The 15,958-nt window shown below is 37.4% G+C and overlaps 1 protein-coding gene across 5 annotated transcripts in view; it reads left to right on the forward strand.

Annotated features, from left to right (window-relative positions):
* The window catches only part of RanBPM (Ran-binding protein M), a 35,777-nt gene extending 20,198 nt beyond the window's left edge, over positions 1-15,579 (forward strand). For 3 of the 5 annotated variants that reach the window (XM_067776216.1, XM_067776217.1, XM_067776219.1), the window contains 8 exons: positions 2,520-2,632; positions 2,690-2,841; positions 3,021-3,247; positions 3,318-3,430; positions 5,469-5,531; positions 5,592-5,728; positions 13,388-13,499; positions 14,939-15,579. In XM_067776216.1, coding sequence (XP_067632317.1) covers positions 2,520-2,632; positions 2,690-2,841; positions 3,021-3,247; positions 3,318-3,430; positions 5,469-5,531; positions 5,592-5,728; positions 13,388-13,499; positions 14,939-15,075 — 1,054 coding nt within the window. In that variant the 3' untranslated portion in view covers positions 15,076-15,579. The remainder of the gene's footprint in view (positions 1-2,519; positions 2,633-2,689; positions 2,842-3,020; positions 3,248-3,317; positions 3,431-5,468; positions 5,532-5,591; positions 5,729-13,387; positions 13,500-14,938) is intronic. The other 2 variants (XM_067776218.1, XM_067776220.1) reach the window with 1 other exon arrangement.
* The last annotated feature ends 379 nt before the right edge of the window (positions 15,580-15,958 follow it).

Raw genomic sequence — 15,958 nt, forward strand, 5'->3', positions numbered from 1 at the left:
AAATTTTGAAATGGAAATTGCAAAAATATTTATGAAAAGTAAAAATATAAAAGAGGAGCGCACGTTACTTCGATTGGAAAGTTGTTCCCTACTTCAAAGCAAATTTGCAGCTAGCCTGTTATCAGCATGGCTTTAGAAAACTCCATAGCACCACCACCGCGCTAAATGCCATTAGCACCCAGATAAATTGTGGTTTAAATCAGAAGCCCCACCATAGAACAGTACTCGTAGCGCTAGACCTATCAAAAGCTTTTGATACGGTCAACCATGGCACGTTACTGCAAGACTTGGAAGGGTCTACCCTTCCCCCATGTCTTAAAAGGTGGACCGCAAATTATCTGGGTGGTCGACAGGCATCGGTGCAATTTAGAAACGAAACATCAAAGCCAAGAAGAATTAAACAAGGGGTGCCACAGGGTGGTGTCCTATCCCCATTTTTGTTTAATTTTTACATATCAAAACTACCTTCGCCACCGGAAGGAGTTACTATCATTTCTTACGTCGAAGACTGCACAATAATGGCCACAGGCCCGGGCCCACAGATCGATGAGCTTTGCAACAGAATAAACGGCTACCTCCCTGATCTCTTCAGTTTTTTCGCCTTGCGAAACATGGCCTTATCACCGATTAAATCCTCAAATCCCTTGCTGGCAGTACTTGGGGAAAAAACAAAGAAACGCCCATTACCACATACAAAGCAATTGGCCAGCCGTTTGCGTGATACGCGTCCCCTATATGGTCGCCAAGCCTAAAAACTACCCACTGGTAGAAGCTACAGGCCTGCCAAAATACTGCACTCAGAACCGCCACGGGCTGTCTTCTTATGTCCCCAGAACACCATCTACATAATGAGGCGAGAAAACTCCCCATCAGGGAGAGAAATGAGATGCTAACCAAACAGTTCCTGTTGAATACCCAGAAACCTGGGCATCCCAACAGACATCTGATTGATGAGCCAACACTGCCTAGGGACTTAAGGAGTCATCTTCGTAAGCATTTTGAGGAAATACCTGAGAACTCAGCCGTATGAAGCAAAAAAACACAAACACGTCCTTGGTGAACTCCAAAACAGGCGTCGGACCTTTATGCCGGGAATTGCCCGGTGAATCCAGTACTCAGGGAACAGTACCCAAAACTTGCGGAAGAGGAACGCATACTCCCCAGGGAAACGCGAGTCACTCTGGCTCAACTTCGTTCTGGATACTGTAACAGGTTAAACTCTTACATATCCAGAATCAACCCAGACATACAAAATGTATGCCCCGCTTGCAATGTGCCCCCACATGACACCAACCATCTTTTTAATTGTAATGTGGAACCAACGCCTCTAACACCCCTTTCTCCCGTTAGAGGATATTGATGACAATTTTTGATCGGTCGCAGCTATTAGGTGGGGCGAAACATTGCTACAACAATAACAACATTGGAAAGTTGGTAGGAAAGGAGATTTTATTAGTCAATCAATTGCGCTCCACCTTTATAGTTTTACTTCTCATAAATATTTTTACAATTTCTATGTAAAAATTTAAAAATCAAAGTTTAGCAAGAATATGTCTTTATATAAGGAGACATTTTTCGCTGATTTTTGTCCATTTATATAAAGGAAGTGCATACAATTTTTTTATTTTATTTTTTTTCTCCTTTTCTTACATTTTCTCGGTGTCCTAACCTATCTGCGTTTTACGCTTGTTCCTCAATAAGAACTTACATAAAAATCAATCAGAAAATTCCCTCCGTTCCGTTTGATTTTTCTAAATATCTGGGTCCGTGCGCCTCCTAGCGAAACTTTTTGTATTGTGTCATCGACCTTTGAATTAAGCTCTAAATTTTTAGCCTCTAGCTCAGCGAGAAGTTACTTAAAATCCGGTTTCAAATTTGCAAATTGTTATCTAATTTTTTCGATCCATGCGGCACCTAACGGAATTTTTTTATCCTTTTGTTCTTTTGTCACGGTGTCTTAACCTGTAGTGGTTTCATGTTTGTAGCTCAATGTGAGGTTACTTTAAAATCGATCTAAAACACCAAATTTCCAAATTCTTATCTAAATATTTCGATCCGTGCGCCACCTAACGGATTTTTTTCTTAAATTTTCTCGGCGTCTTATCCTATCTGTGAAATTTTACAGTTATAGCTCAATAAGAACTTACATAAAAATCAATCCCAAATTCCCTCCGTTTCGTACGATTTTTCTAAATATCTCATCCCGTGCGCCCCCTAGCGAATCTTTTTGTATCATGTCATCGGCTGTCATCGACCTCTGAATTAAGTTTGAAATTTCAAGTCTAGCTCATTGAGAAGTTACTTAAAAGCTGGTTTGAAAATATTCAAATTCTTATCTAATTATTTCGATCCCTGCGCCTCCTAACGGATTTGTTTTCTTCCTTTTTTTGCATTGTCACGGTGTTCCAATCTATGTGTAAAGTTTCACGTTTGTAGCTCAATGAGAAGTTACTTAAAAATCGATTGCAAGATTTGTATAAAAAGCGGAAGTAAAAATGTTTTTTGTTTTGTTATTTAAGAATGGTATCATCATATCTACTACACAACGGCTATAGTCAAACTGCTGAAGCTTTCGCCAGAAGTACTGGGCAAACGTTTCAAGAAGATATGTCATCGATACGCAATCGTCAGAGTATGTCAATGCATTAAAATCTCAAAAGGAATGAATAAACTTTTTCTATATTTGTAGAAATTTTAAAACTGGTTCTATCTGGGAAAATGGGCCATGCAATTGAGCTAACGTTACGCTCGTATCCGGGTCTATTGGAAAATAACTCAAATCTTTGGTTCATGTTAAAATGTAGACAATTCGTAGAAATGGTGAATGGATCTGATATTGAGGTAAAATGGCAAAATAATGAAAACTGCATAACAAATAATAACCGATTTGTGATAAATAAATATATATCTGCTTTTTAATGTGCATGTAATAATTTGTTGTTTCTTTTTTTTTGTGTCTTTATTTTTTATGTTTTTTGGCCGTCTTGGTTTTTTTTTTAATGATATTTTATTTAATTCAGTATTGCCCTACTAATTATAAATTAACAAATTCGATCACAAAACAAACGCAGACAACGCCACCGAATCAAACATCGGTTATACAGTCAACTAAATCGTATCAAAATGGCAAGAGCACAACAGCAAACAATAATGCACAGACTATGGTGACAACAGCAACAACAACAACAAACTCAACTGTGATAAATGCCGATAATCATGCGCATCAACAGGATATGAAAAACGCATCGTAAGATTGGAAATATTATCAATTGCATATTCACATTATCATATTAACTTTAAATGTTTTCCTTAAACAGTGTTACGGATGAGAACTGCTCTGGTGATGCGATTTCAATAAGTAATAAAAATAATACTAATATCGATTATATGAACGACGTGGAAATGGAAATGAATGTACACACAACAAATGGTAACACGTTTATTAATTTAAGTGTTTTACGATCTAAGTCCGTTCTAAGGTGGTGTTTGTTACATTTAAGGCTGAATTCTTAAACTGCTACTGTTCGATGCAGTAGATCGCTGAATTAGAACACTAAAACTGATAGAAGCACTGCACAAACACATGGAGCAGGTTAAACTCTTACCTATCCAGAATCAACCCCGACATACAAAACATATGTCCTGCTTGTAACGCGTCCCCACATGACACCAACCATCTCTTTAATTGTAATTTAGAACCAACGCCTCTAAAACCCCTCTAATTATGGTCCACTCCTGTTGAAACAGCAAGTTTCCTTGTACTCCCGTTAGAGGATATTGATGACAATTTGTGATCGGTCGCACCTATTGGATGGGGCGAAGCACTGCTACAACAACAACAACAGACTGATGTAGTTTTAGCCAGTGGAAAAACATAATTCGTGAATATTACACACGATATGAGTCCATCTTTATAAAGATTCCATATTACCTTCCTATCCATCTCTCTCAGCTCTCTGATTTGACAAACCCGGTATTCTCAATGAGTGCTATGCACTGATCTTCCATGTCGAACTTTTATGATGACACCGACGAAACGGCTCTGGTGTGGTGCTAGCATCTTTCAGTCTTGTTTAGACAACTGCTGTCGATCCATCTATGTGCCGTAGAACATCTTGTCTGTTGTTTTTCCCGTTTCAGATTGCGAAGGTCAATGTACTCCAGATCCTGGGTGTTGACTTTTGGTACTGTCTGACTTTCTGGGACTGTGATGTCGTATATTTCATCCCATTTTCTTGTTTCTGGAATTTTCTAATCCGCCTGCTATCTCCTTGCCTGTGTCGTTTCTTCGGCGTTTCTTCACTCATATCTTAGCTCTTCAGCAGATTCGGGCACGGTCTTGCGTTAGTAGATGGGCCCAGAAATGTATACGGGCTGGTTGTCGTATACTATGCTGAGTTGCTTAGGTCTAGAGTAGATGTCTGGCGCTCATTTGACGGCTAGCTAAGGCAATGCTGAGAAGTAAGAAAAATAGGTTAGAGTGCTGGCTTCCTAGGCTAAATCTTTTTCTTGTAGCAATAAAGAAAATGTTGCTGTTGTTGTAGCAGTGCTTCTCCCCATCCAACAGGTGCGACCGATCACAAATTGTCATCAAAATCCTCTAACGGGAGTCCAAGGGAACTTGCTGTTTCAACAGGGGTGGACCATAATGAGAGGGGTGTTAGAGGCGTTGGTTCCACATTAGAATTAAAGAGATGGTTGGTGTCATGTGGGGACACATTGGAAGCAGGACATACATTTTGTATGTAACCCCATTTAATTTATTGCGTCCCTCCACAAATTGTCATCCTCCCAGCAGCTCCTTTCAGCGGGAATGCTCCATATTCTCTTGCTCCGGAAAGGTATCGAACCCAATCCGGGTCCGTCTGCTGCCCCCGGTCCAGACAAATGGTTTTGCTGCGTCTGCCGGAAAATAATCTTTTTAGGGCGGTCTTACTCTTGTCAGCGTGTCTCGTGCAAGGAATGGTTGCATCGGACAGGTTGTTATGGGCTAGATCCCAAAACCCGACGTCCTCCTAACTTTTATAAACCCCAATAAAGACGCTCACCGAAGGTTTTTGAGGAATTTTATCAATGCTTATTGTCCTTTCCCGATTCTTGGTCTGTTACATTCCGGAAAATAGCACCACTAAGGTGCTAGCGCTATCATCTCGGGAAGGATTTGATATGACCACGTTGAACCTTCTAGGTCAGGGTAGGTGAGGTTGATAATCGGGTTTGAGCAGCTATGAATTGTACTGGCAATAAGAAATATACGAATGAAGATGAAATCTATTACAGGCACTCTTCTTAGCTCACAATCTTGTCCTACCAAAACGGCATAAGGTTTACGAAACCAAAGGGTCTTCGAATTAATGCTGCTAGTTTCAGTCCCATATAGCTTAGAGAACAAGACTATTTTTTATTTTAACAATACAATAACAATTTAATCACTATTACTAACTTACAAAATTATATCTAATCTAAAGGCAATACATGTAAAAACGGCACCTCAAACTTCAATAGTTCAATGGATGCTGATGAGGAAATGGGTTTGTATATTTGTATTTAGGTACAAATTTGTAATTAAAATCCTTTGTAAATTTTTATAGATATTGATGTTCCCTCCACACAAAAATATAGTCACGGCATCGAAAGAATATTGGAGTTCGGCAAAGAGCTCTCTCAAATGGGTCAGCAATTGGAAAAGGAAAATAAAATGAATGATGAAGATAGACAAATGTTGGAAGTAAGTATAACATATTCATTATCTTGGTTTGAAAAATATATACCAAAAGGGCTCGTAAAATCTATCAAGAGCTCTGCCTTTTTTACGTCTATAGTACCTGGGCGGCCGAGCTTTGCTCGGCAACGTTTCATTATTCTGGCAACGTTTCTCAAGTATCTTCATGCGCCGAATTATTAATTTCAAACATTTTTTTATTTATTTTTTTTTCTTTATTGATGGCGTATTTATAAAATAATACAGAGGTTTTCTCGAAAATATGCATTTTGTGTGAGAAGAAAGCTTAACGTTGTAAGTCATAGTTGCTTACTACGCTGTCAACTGCGTTAGTTACATATATCAAATTCACATTTAGAATAATTTAAAAATAAGTATACATGGTTTTACAATTTTTTTAATTTACGTATAAAAGTAAAGTTTGATTTCACGTAAGTATTTTTTGAGTACTTACTTATTAAAGTGATAATTGTGATAAATTTTACTGTTAATGTTTTATTATATGGCTTACAGATCAAAATTATAATTGTGTAGTAGGAGAATTTTAACTTGCCTCTTGAAGTCGATCATATTAACACATATCTTAACATTATCGGGCAGTTTATTAAACAATCTTACACCATAACTACGTATAGAATTTGTGCTTCTTTGCGTGCGGAAATAGCAACTCCTTATATTCAATGTGTTTCTGAATTGATATGTTGGATTCTCTGTGACGTTTAAGTCAAGATTATGTTTTATTAGATTATTTTTGATTTTGAAAACAAGTATCAAGGTTTGCAAGATGCTATGCTTTTTGATATCTAGCCTATCTTCATATAAACTAATTGTAGGAGTAATTTTTGGCAGGAATAGAATATTTTTAATTATTTTATTTTGTAATATTTGTAGCTCGCTTATTTTGTTATCTGCACACCGGCTGCAAATTGGGTTTAAATATGCTATTTGAGACATGAAATATGCATCGTAAAGTAGCCAGAGTTGCTTTCTGGGTATATTATTTCTATTTCGATATATGTCGAAGTTTAATGGTATCAACTTAAGTTTAAGTTTACTTGTATGTTCGTTCCAATTTAAGTTTGAGTCGAATCATACTCCTAGATATTTAAACTTATCAACCCTTTTAATGGAAGTGTTTTCAAAGTCGAAACTAGGAAAATCACTAATGGTTGAAATCGGTTTATAGTTATTAAAAATAATGAAATTAGTTTTTGCTAAATTAATTTTTAGCAAATTATAATGAGACCACTTTTTTATCTTATCCAAGTCCATCTTAATTATATACTTTACTTATTTATACACTTAACATTCCAAAAATTTGTAAATTTCACGAATGACAACTATCAGTTAGTCTAATTAAATGTCAGCGCCATCTGTTGGTAAGTAGTTAAATGGTTAGATGTCGTTTTCAAATTGAACATATGCCTATAGTGTTCAACGGTAGCAAATTACCATGGTAAGAAATCTTTCTAATAGTAATCTGTGAGCAATTGCAATTATTCATTTCATATTTGCCAAATATATGCATTTAAATATACTTTGCTAGAATTTGCCTCGGTGCCTTGATATTGCATTTCAATTGTATTAACGTGTGTGAAATTAGGAAAATTAAGTCGAATCAAGTGTAAGATTTTTTTACGAAGATTTTCAATATAATGTAGAATGTTTTTGGCCGTTAATATAAAATATTTTAAAATTTTATTGAGCTCAAGGCCGGTTTTAAATAAAACAAATAAATATGTTTTTGTTTTAATTTATTTTCACTCAATATTTCGAATTCAGTCTGAATTCATCATCAGGAGCTAGAAATACACAAAACGAAAAAAGCCCTTTTTTATACACAAAAAAAAATATTTTAAAACAAAACATCACTACTTACTTCTTCAACTGTGATTAGAAGACTAAAGCCGGAGTCATTGTTGCCGTATGTCGTATCGCTGTATCCGTATCCCTAACGTAATCAGCTGTTTATCGTTACGACGGTAAACCAAAACCCAATTGGTTGGCTACGATACGGTTACGACCTTAGCGGCACCAATAATCGATTGCATTGATTCTCATAAGGTTGGTCGAATCAGCCGTTATAAGGTTACCGATAGGTTACCGATAAAGCACCACCCTTCAAAAAACGCAAGTACTCCATAAATAATGTAAGGAATACTCCTTTGGGAGTATAGGAGTATTCCAAAACTAATCTGTATTCATACAAAAAATGTGCTCCAATTAACATTGCGATGTCCTGGGAGAGGAGTAGGTGATCCCACTCTCGCTTTGTTTGTGAGTATTCCATAGAGTACATACGTGAGAGTACTTTCCAAAGTACTTTCACTGTAGTACTCCATGGAGCACCCACAGAGGATCATATGCCAAAGTACTAAAGAGAAATGGTGGCGGAAAGAATTATCGAAGTGAATTTAATTTAAAACAAGTAAGGAAGGCTAAGTTCGGGTGTAGCCGAACATTACATACTCAGTTGAGAGCTATGGAGACAAAATAAGGGAAAATCACCATGTAGGAAAATGAACCTAGGGTAACCCTGGAATGTGTTGTTTGTACGATATGGGTATCAAATGAAAGGTGTTAATGAATATTTTAAAAGGGCGTGGGCCTTAGTTCTATAGGTGGACGCCTTTTCAAGATATCGCCATAAAGGTGGACCAGGGGTGACTCTATAATTTGTTTGTACGATATGGGTATCAAATGAAAGGTGTTAATGAATATTTTAAAAGGGCGTGGGCCTTAGTTCTATAGGTGGACGCCTTTTCAAGATATCGCCATAAAGGTGGACCAGGGGTGACTCTATAATTTGTTTGTACGATATGGGTATCAAAAGAAAGGTGTTAATGAGTATTTTAAAAGGGAGTGGGCCTTAGTTCTATGGGTGGACGCCTTTTCGAAATATCGATATAAAGGTGGACAGGGGTGACTCTAGAATTTGTTTGTACGATATGGGTATCAAATAAAAGGTGTTAATGAGTATTTTAAAAGGGAGAGGGCCTTAGTTCTATGGGTGGACGCCTTTTCGAAATATCGATATAAAGGTGGACCAGGGGTGACTTTAGAATTTGTTTATGATATGGGTATCAAATGAAAGGTGTTAATGAGTATTTTAAAATGGAGTGGACCTTAGTTTTTTGGGTGGACGCCTTTTCGAAATATCGATATAAAGATGAACCAGGGGTGACTCTAGAATTTGTTTGTACGATATGGGTATAAAATGAAAGGTGTTAATGAGTATTTTAAAAGGGAGTGGGCCTTAGTTCTATAGGTGGACGCCTTTTCGAGATATCGCCATAGAGGTGGACCAGGAATGACTCTAAAATGCGTTTATACAATATGGGTATCAAACGAAAGGTGTTAATGAGTATTTTAAAAGGGAGTGGGACTTAGTTTTATAGGTGGACGCCTTTTCGAGATATCGCCATAAAGGTGGACCAGGGATGACTCTAGAATGCGTTTATACAATATGGGTATCAAACGAAAGGTGTTAATGAGTATTTTAAAAGGGAGTGGGCCTTAGTTTTATGGGTGGACGCCTTTTCGAAATATCGATATAAAGGTGGACCAGGGGTGACTCTAGAATTTGTTTGTACGATATGGGTATCAAATGAAAGGTGTTAATGAGTATTTTAAAAGGGAGTGGGCCTTAGTTCTATAGGTGGACGCCTTTTCGATATATCGCCATAAAGGTGGGCCAGGGGTGACTTTAGAATTTGTTTACAATATGGGTATCAAATGAAAGGTGTTAATGAGTATTTCAAAATGGAGTGCGCCTTAGTTTTTTGGTTGGACGCCTTTTCGAAATATCGATATAAAGGTGGACCAGGGGTGACTCTAGAATTTGTTTGTACGATATGGGTATCAAATGAAAGGTGTTAATGAGTATTTTAAAAGGGATGCTTTGTATCGCCCCGTGTTTTAAATACATCATAAACTAAATGCATAAAGGTGTACCGATGCTTTGCATCGTCCGGTGTTTTAAATACACCATAAACTAAATGAACATAAAATACAGTCCATTAAACTAATAATTTATAAAATAATAATTTTAAAAAATGGTTGGTCGCAGTGGGCTTTGAACCCGCAACACCAAACATTTGAGTCGGGTACGTCATTCACTGTGCCACGACTCATACGCCTACAAGCACATCAAATTACTCCCTTATAACTCACATTAAACTGCTCGCCCTCAACTGCCCCACGCTTAGCTACCCTGTATCTCTACAATGTGATGTTAAAGCTGTTTTGTTTTCCGAAAAATTATTCCTTAATTTTATATTTGATTTGTGAGCGGATATCCTTGTCTTAAGTTTAGATTTTGTAGTCCCTACATATACTTTCTGGCATAAGTTAGACCCGTCGCCATTACAAGGAATCTTGTATACCACATCGGACTTGTCATACTTGGATATTTTATCCTTAACATTGCTGAAAATGCACCGGAGCGTATTGTCATACGTAAAGGCTAGTCGTACGTTTTCCTTATCATATAAGTTCGAATATTTTATCCTTATAGCCCAGCGACATATGTTGCAGATTTGTATATTTTATCCTGCGGTGTTTCTCTCACATGTTCACCACTGGGTCGAGAATAGTGGTTATAAATCAGTTTTTTTATTAATTTGATGGGGAAGTTGTTGTCCTCTAACGTCTTTAATGTATCCGTATAGCTCTATGGTATCCGTTAGAAGGCCCAGCATTACTTCCATGTCTTCCGTTCTGACTATGGCGAATAAGTCGTCGACGTATTTTGTGAGCAATCATGGTTTGTTGACCGAATCCTCCTCGAATCTGGTAAGCAGCTCCTCCATCAGGATATCTGCTATAACGGGCGAAGCTGGCGAACCCATGGGCATCCCTGAACGTTGCTCATATATCTTTTCATTGTATTTGAAATACCTGTTCTCTTTTATGCAGAACTTCACCACTGTCAGAAAAAGCTCTTTGGCCATGGACGTGTACTCTTTTATTTTAATCCATTTTGACTCTATTATCTCGAGGGCTAAATCTACAGGGATACTGGGGAACAACGAGACGACATCGAATGACTCTAAACTCTCATCATCGTTAACATATGTGTTTTTGATTTTGTTCTTAAATTCTATTGCGTCTTTAACGTTGTAATTAGATGAGGTGGTAAGATTTTGAAGAATTTGAACGATAAATATACATAGATTATATGACGGAGAGTTGATGGACGAACAGATGGGCCTAAGAGGAATACCTTCTTTATGGATTTTGGGTAGACCATAAATACGTGGGTGGTTGGCTGTTTTACAATTAAGGCGAAACTTTTCTTTCAAATCGATAACTTTGTTACTGTACATTTTTTCCACTATTTCATTGTTTTTCTCCTGTATCCTATTGGTAGGGTCCCGCTTTAACACTTTGTACGTGGAAATATCGTTCACTATACTCTGTAATTTCTTGTCATACTCTAACTTGTCCATCAACACGGTAACGTTGCCTTTATCGGCATTGAGGACTAGGATTTCTTTGTGTTCCTTTAAAAAATGTTTGGTGGAAAGCAGGTTGTTTTGTATAAAGTTGTCCCGAGTCGAAGTTTTTACCTTTTTTAGGTGATCTTTTATAAGCGTCGTTAAATTGTTCCTTTCAACCTCTTGTTTCTCTTTATCCTTAATTGTTTGAATATAATTTTCTCCATCAGCTATAGTTTTGAAAAGTGGGAATTTATTAATATCTGTGCGAAGTGCGTACTTAGGGCCTAGGGAAAGAAGCCATTGAATATTGGTGGGTACTTTTATATTTGTTGTGTTGCATATCCATTTTGGTACCACCCTAATGTTCAGGAGTTGTATTTGTTTATGACTTTCGTATTTATTCACTTGTGTGTTTTTGATGGTCGTTTTAAGTTTGTTTGTCAAGAGTTCTTCGCTATTGAAGAGGGCAGTGGAGTCGTCTGAGTTCAGTTGATGTTGTATGTATGTCTTTAGTTTATTTACCTCGGTTCCTTTTTGCCGAAGAGATACATGTTGGATGGTGATCAGGAGATTCAAAAGCTTCATCTTAGTTTCTTCCATATATGTATTTACCATGTTCACAACTTTTGTTGGCAGTTTCATGTTATAGGTGTTGTTGTTGATGATGTACAAAATGTTTTTAGTTACATTATTGATGAAATTAGGCGTTACTTCATTTCTTCTACATCTCTCCAGAAACTTAATCGATTCTGAAATTCTCGTAATCTGATGCGTAGTTGCTTGGTATTGTTTTATGTGCTTTTTGGTTTTGATGTTATAACCCTTTTTGATATTTTTGTAGACGTTTAAAGTGTCTAAGACTTCTCGGTGTGCCCTCCGTTTTAACATAATGTAGAATGTTTTTGGCCGGTAATATAAAATATTTTAAAGTTTTATTGAGCTCAAGGCCGGTTTTAAATAAAACAAATAAATATGTTTTTGTTTTAATTTATTTTCACTCAATATTTCGAATTCAGTCTGAATTCATCATCAGGAGCTAGAAATACACAAAACGAAAAAACCCTTTTTTATACACAAACAAAAAATTTTTAAAACAAAACATCACTACTTCTTCAACTGTGATTAGAAGACTAAATCGTTTAACACTAATTATATGTAACAAAGGTGTTGAACATAATAAAACAGAAAATATAAACAAACTATTAGAAGAGAATTAGAAGATATTTAACTTTAATGTTCTCCTTTAAAGCTTTAATAGAATATGAGAAAGTAGACTACTATTTCGTCTAACTACCCCAACCCTATATGGCAACCCTACTAAAAAATGTCCCTATTGTAATGCGGAGTGAAATACCTTTTGCTTGATACCCATATCGGCATATCTCAAGCAATTTTTTTAATTTCAAATAGGTGGCAACCCTACTTAAAAATGTCCCTATTGTAATGCGGAGTGAAATATCTTTCGTTTGATACCCATATCGGCATATCTCATGCAATTTTTTTTAATTTCGAATAGGTGGCTACCCTGAATGGCAACCCTGCGCCAAAATATTCCGGGGGGCGGGGTGAAATACCTTTCGTTTGATACCCATATCGGCATATCTCATGCAATTTTTTTTTTAATTTCGAATAGGTGGCAACCTTGTGAAACATTCTGAGTGGCAACAACTAAGTAGAAAGTCTTAGAAGGTGATACATTATCTCTGTGCCAAATTTCATTTAAATCGGTTGAGCCGTTCCCGAGATCGTTCGGCCATACAAATATACAGGAATTGCTCGTTTAAAGTTATATAAGATTCTTGAAAGGTTGGGGACTTAATAGTTCCAATAAGTAATCTGTAACATAGTACAAGTAATCAGTACTCCGTGGACTCGCGAATTCATACGCCTCCGGCCCGGAAGTTATACTTATCGACACGTAAGGTTGGCAGTGAAGGAGGGAAGACCTTCACTGAATTAGAAAAATCAGGCGGTGTAAGAGTAAATCTCCATTTAGTTATCACTACACAATGGCCACAATAGTCTAGCCGATTATGCGCCAATCAATGATAATGAATATCTGTAGTACTACGACTTACTGCAGTCGATGGAGAGTCGCCATCAATTAACTGTTTAGGTCTAAGCTATATATATATTAAATTATCTATATATTTGTATTTTATTTAAGAAGACACAAATCAGTAGGCCGATATAACAACAAAAATTGTATTTTATTTATTTTCAGGATGCATTTAGTTTAATTGCTTATTCAAATCCCTGGTCCAGTCCTTTGGGTTGGCAACTATGCCCCTCGAAAAGAGAAAACGTTTGCACATCACTCAATTCCGCCATTTTAGGTAAGTTCATTGATTCACAAATTTATATGGAAACTGTATATTTCATTAGGCCAAGGCAGTGGATGAATCTAATTTTTTTCCAAAACCCAGGCATGTTTCTTTACTTAATTTAATTTATCTTGCATATACCCACAATTGTAAGCCGGCTTGTGAAATATTCTAAGCTATAACTTCGAAAGCAAAATCCCAACGCACCAGTTCAATACATGCAAGTTATGCAATATTCTCTGTAAAATCCGAAATGCTGCTGTTGTTGTTATAGCTATAAAGATTCTCCCCGGAGGTTTTGTAGAGGAGAGTGGTATCGATGTTGATGGTCCTTTGCCGAATATAGATCTCGTACGTTCCGGTAACAAGCGCTAACAAGCTAATTAGCCTGACTATATCGGGAACGATTTAATATGACCACATTGAACCTTCTAGGCCATCACGCCCTCCACCCCCTAATTCCATGAAGAACTTGGGGTTGCCGGAGCCTCGATTGCTAAATATATTCAGATTTGTAACAGGATTCGCCTCGTATAGGTGAGATTGACAATTGGGTTGAGGCGGCTGTGCGCTTTTCAACCCCTCGAATCCCCCGAAAAGCCATCTCAGTTAGCGCTACTTAAGTTGACATAGATACAAGTTCTATCTAGTTGAATATACGAAGATGATCCAATATAAAACCTAGCATCGGTCGCTGAAGTGTAGATTGGTATGAGATTGCTTCGGCAACCAGTGGTAATCAGCCTGTCGAAACCTCAACGTAGCGATAAAGATACTCGCCGAAGGCCTTGGGGAGTGTTATCGATGTTGATTGTCCTTTGCCGGATGCAGATCCGGTACGTTGCGGTACCAAACCCGACCATCTCGGGAACAATTGTTATGACCACATGTGACCTTCTAGGCCATGCCGCTCTCCCACCCCCTAGATCCATGAGGAGCTCGGGGTCGCCAGAGCCTCGGCTGTTAATGAAAGAGGATTCGCCACGGATAGGTGAGGTTGGCAATTGGGTTTGTGGAAGCTATATATTGCGCTGGCAACATGAAAGGGTTGCGCTACACAACCCCTTGAATATATTTGGTATTTTTGTCCCCTCTTATGACAGGCGTACTTACGCGGGTATATTCTAACCCACTACCTCTGCAATCTTCGGCATCAATGTAGCAATACAAGGCGACCATGCGTACGTGTCCACCACACAAACTAACGAAATGTATCTCAGCCCCAACAATATTCGCTCTCTCAACTTCATTTTATACCACCACCCCTTGTTTTTAATGCCACTGTTGGCCTTAATGGTCTTTGGACGTGGGGCATACAGTGATTGTTCTTTAAAGTTTTATGAGCCCTTTCGCCATTTAGAAGCTGCTGCGCTATACCGTATCGGCATGGCACTGCAGCATTAATACAATCACAATATTACGAACTAATACCTCTTACCTTTCATTTGCAGAATCAATGAATTATCCGCGTCGTCCACCACTTGATGTATGCGTAGCGCATGCTTCCGAATTACTTAAAGTGATGGCTCATTCGTCACTTGGTGCTTGTGCGTTCGTTAATATCGAAGATATCTTTCCACAAAATTGACACAGTCTACGCTTTAAGATGTTTGAAATGTCTAGCTATAGTCGTGGCCGTTATCGTTAACGCGTCCAGCAGCAAGAGCTTCATCATCAACATCATTGTAATCATCGTCGTTGTGAGATTCAAATGGTTCCACGCCTCGATCTGATCATCGCCCAAATGCGCTTCGATTATACTCCCTTATGCACTTGATTTAGATTCATTTTTATGATTATCGTAATTAAAAAGAACAACCACAATAACAAAAACAAATTATTCAATTATATATATTCAACTCTATATTGTTTCTCTGCTGTTATTTGAAACGCAATCAACGATCATTATTAATTATAAAATTTCAAAAAAAAAAAAAAATAGAAAAAGTAAACCGCGATATTGTATATAAAGGTGGTTTATCCATAGCAGTAATAGTAGTTACATTAGGGTTATTTGTTTTCATGTGTCAAGAATATCTCAATTCAAATGGTCGCTAAAGAAAAAATGTATTGAGCATTAACATTTATTGTAGACCGCTTCGGAATTATTTTTTTCCCTAAACAGGTTCAGATGTACCTTTTGGTGTAAAAAGAAAAGGGTGTAAAGTCCGTTTCACTAAAATATAATTTGAACTTTGTATTATTTTTGTATCAAAATGATATTCGTTTTTGTGCCTCTATTCGAGCTGTAAGGGCAATTAGGCAAAAAACAAAGTTCTTTCTTCTTTCTCCTACGTGTTTCGGTTTTCATTCAGCATCTTCTTCAGGGAGCAGCGGTTTTTTGTTTCTAGAGTTGGGATAATCAACTGTCGTCGATTTGAAAAACATTATTGTTAACATACAGCTAGCCTGCTTGTTGTTGGGTTTACACGGTTCCGCCCCATTCAATAGGTACCACCACACACAAATTG

The sequence above is a fragment of the Eurosta solidaginis genome, chromosome 3 (genome assembly GCF_040869045.1).
Source record: "Eurosta solidaginis isolate ZX-2024a chromosome 3, ASM4086904v1, whole genome shotgun sequence".
NCBI classification, from domain to species: domain Eukaryota; kingdom Metazoa; phylum Arthropoda; class Insecta; order Diptera; family Tephritidae; genus Eurosta; species Eurosta solidaginis.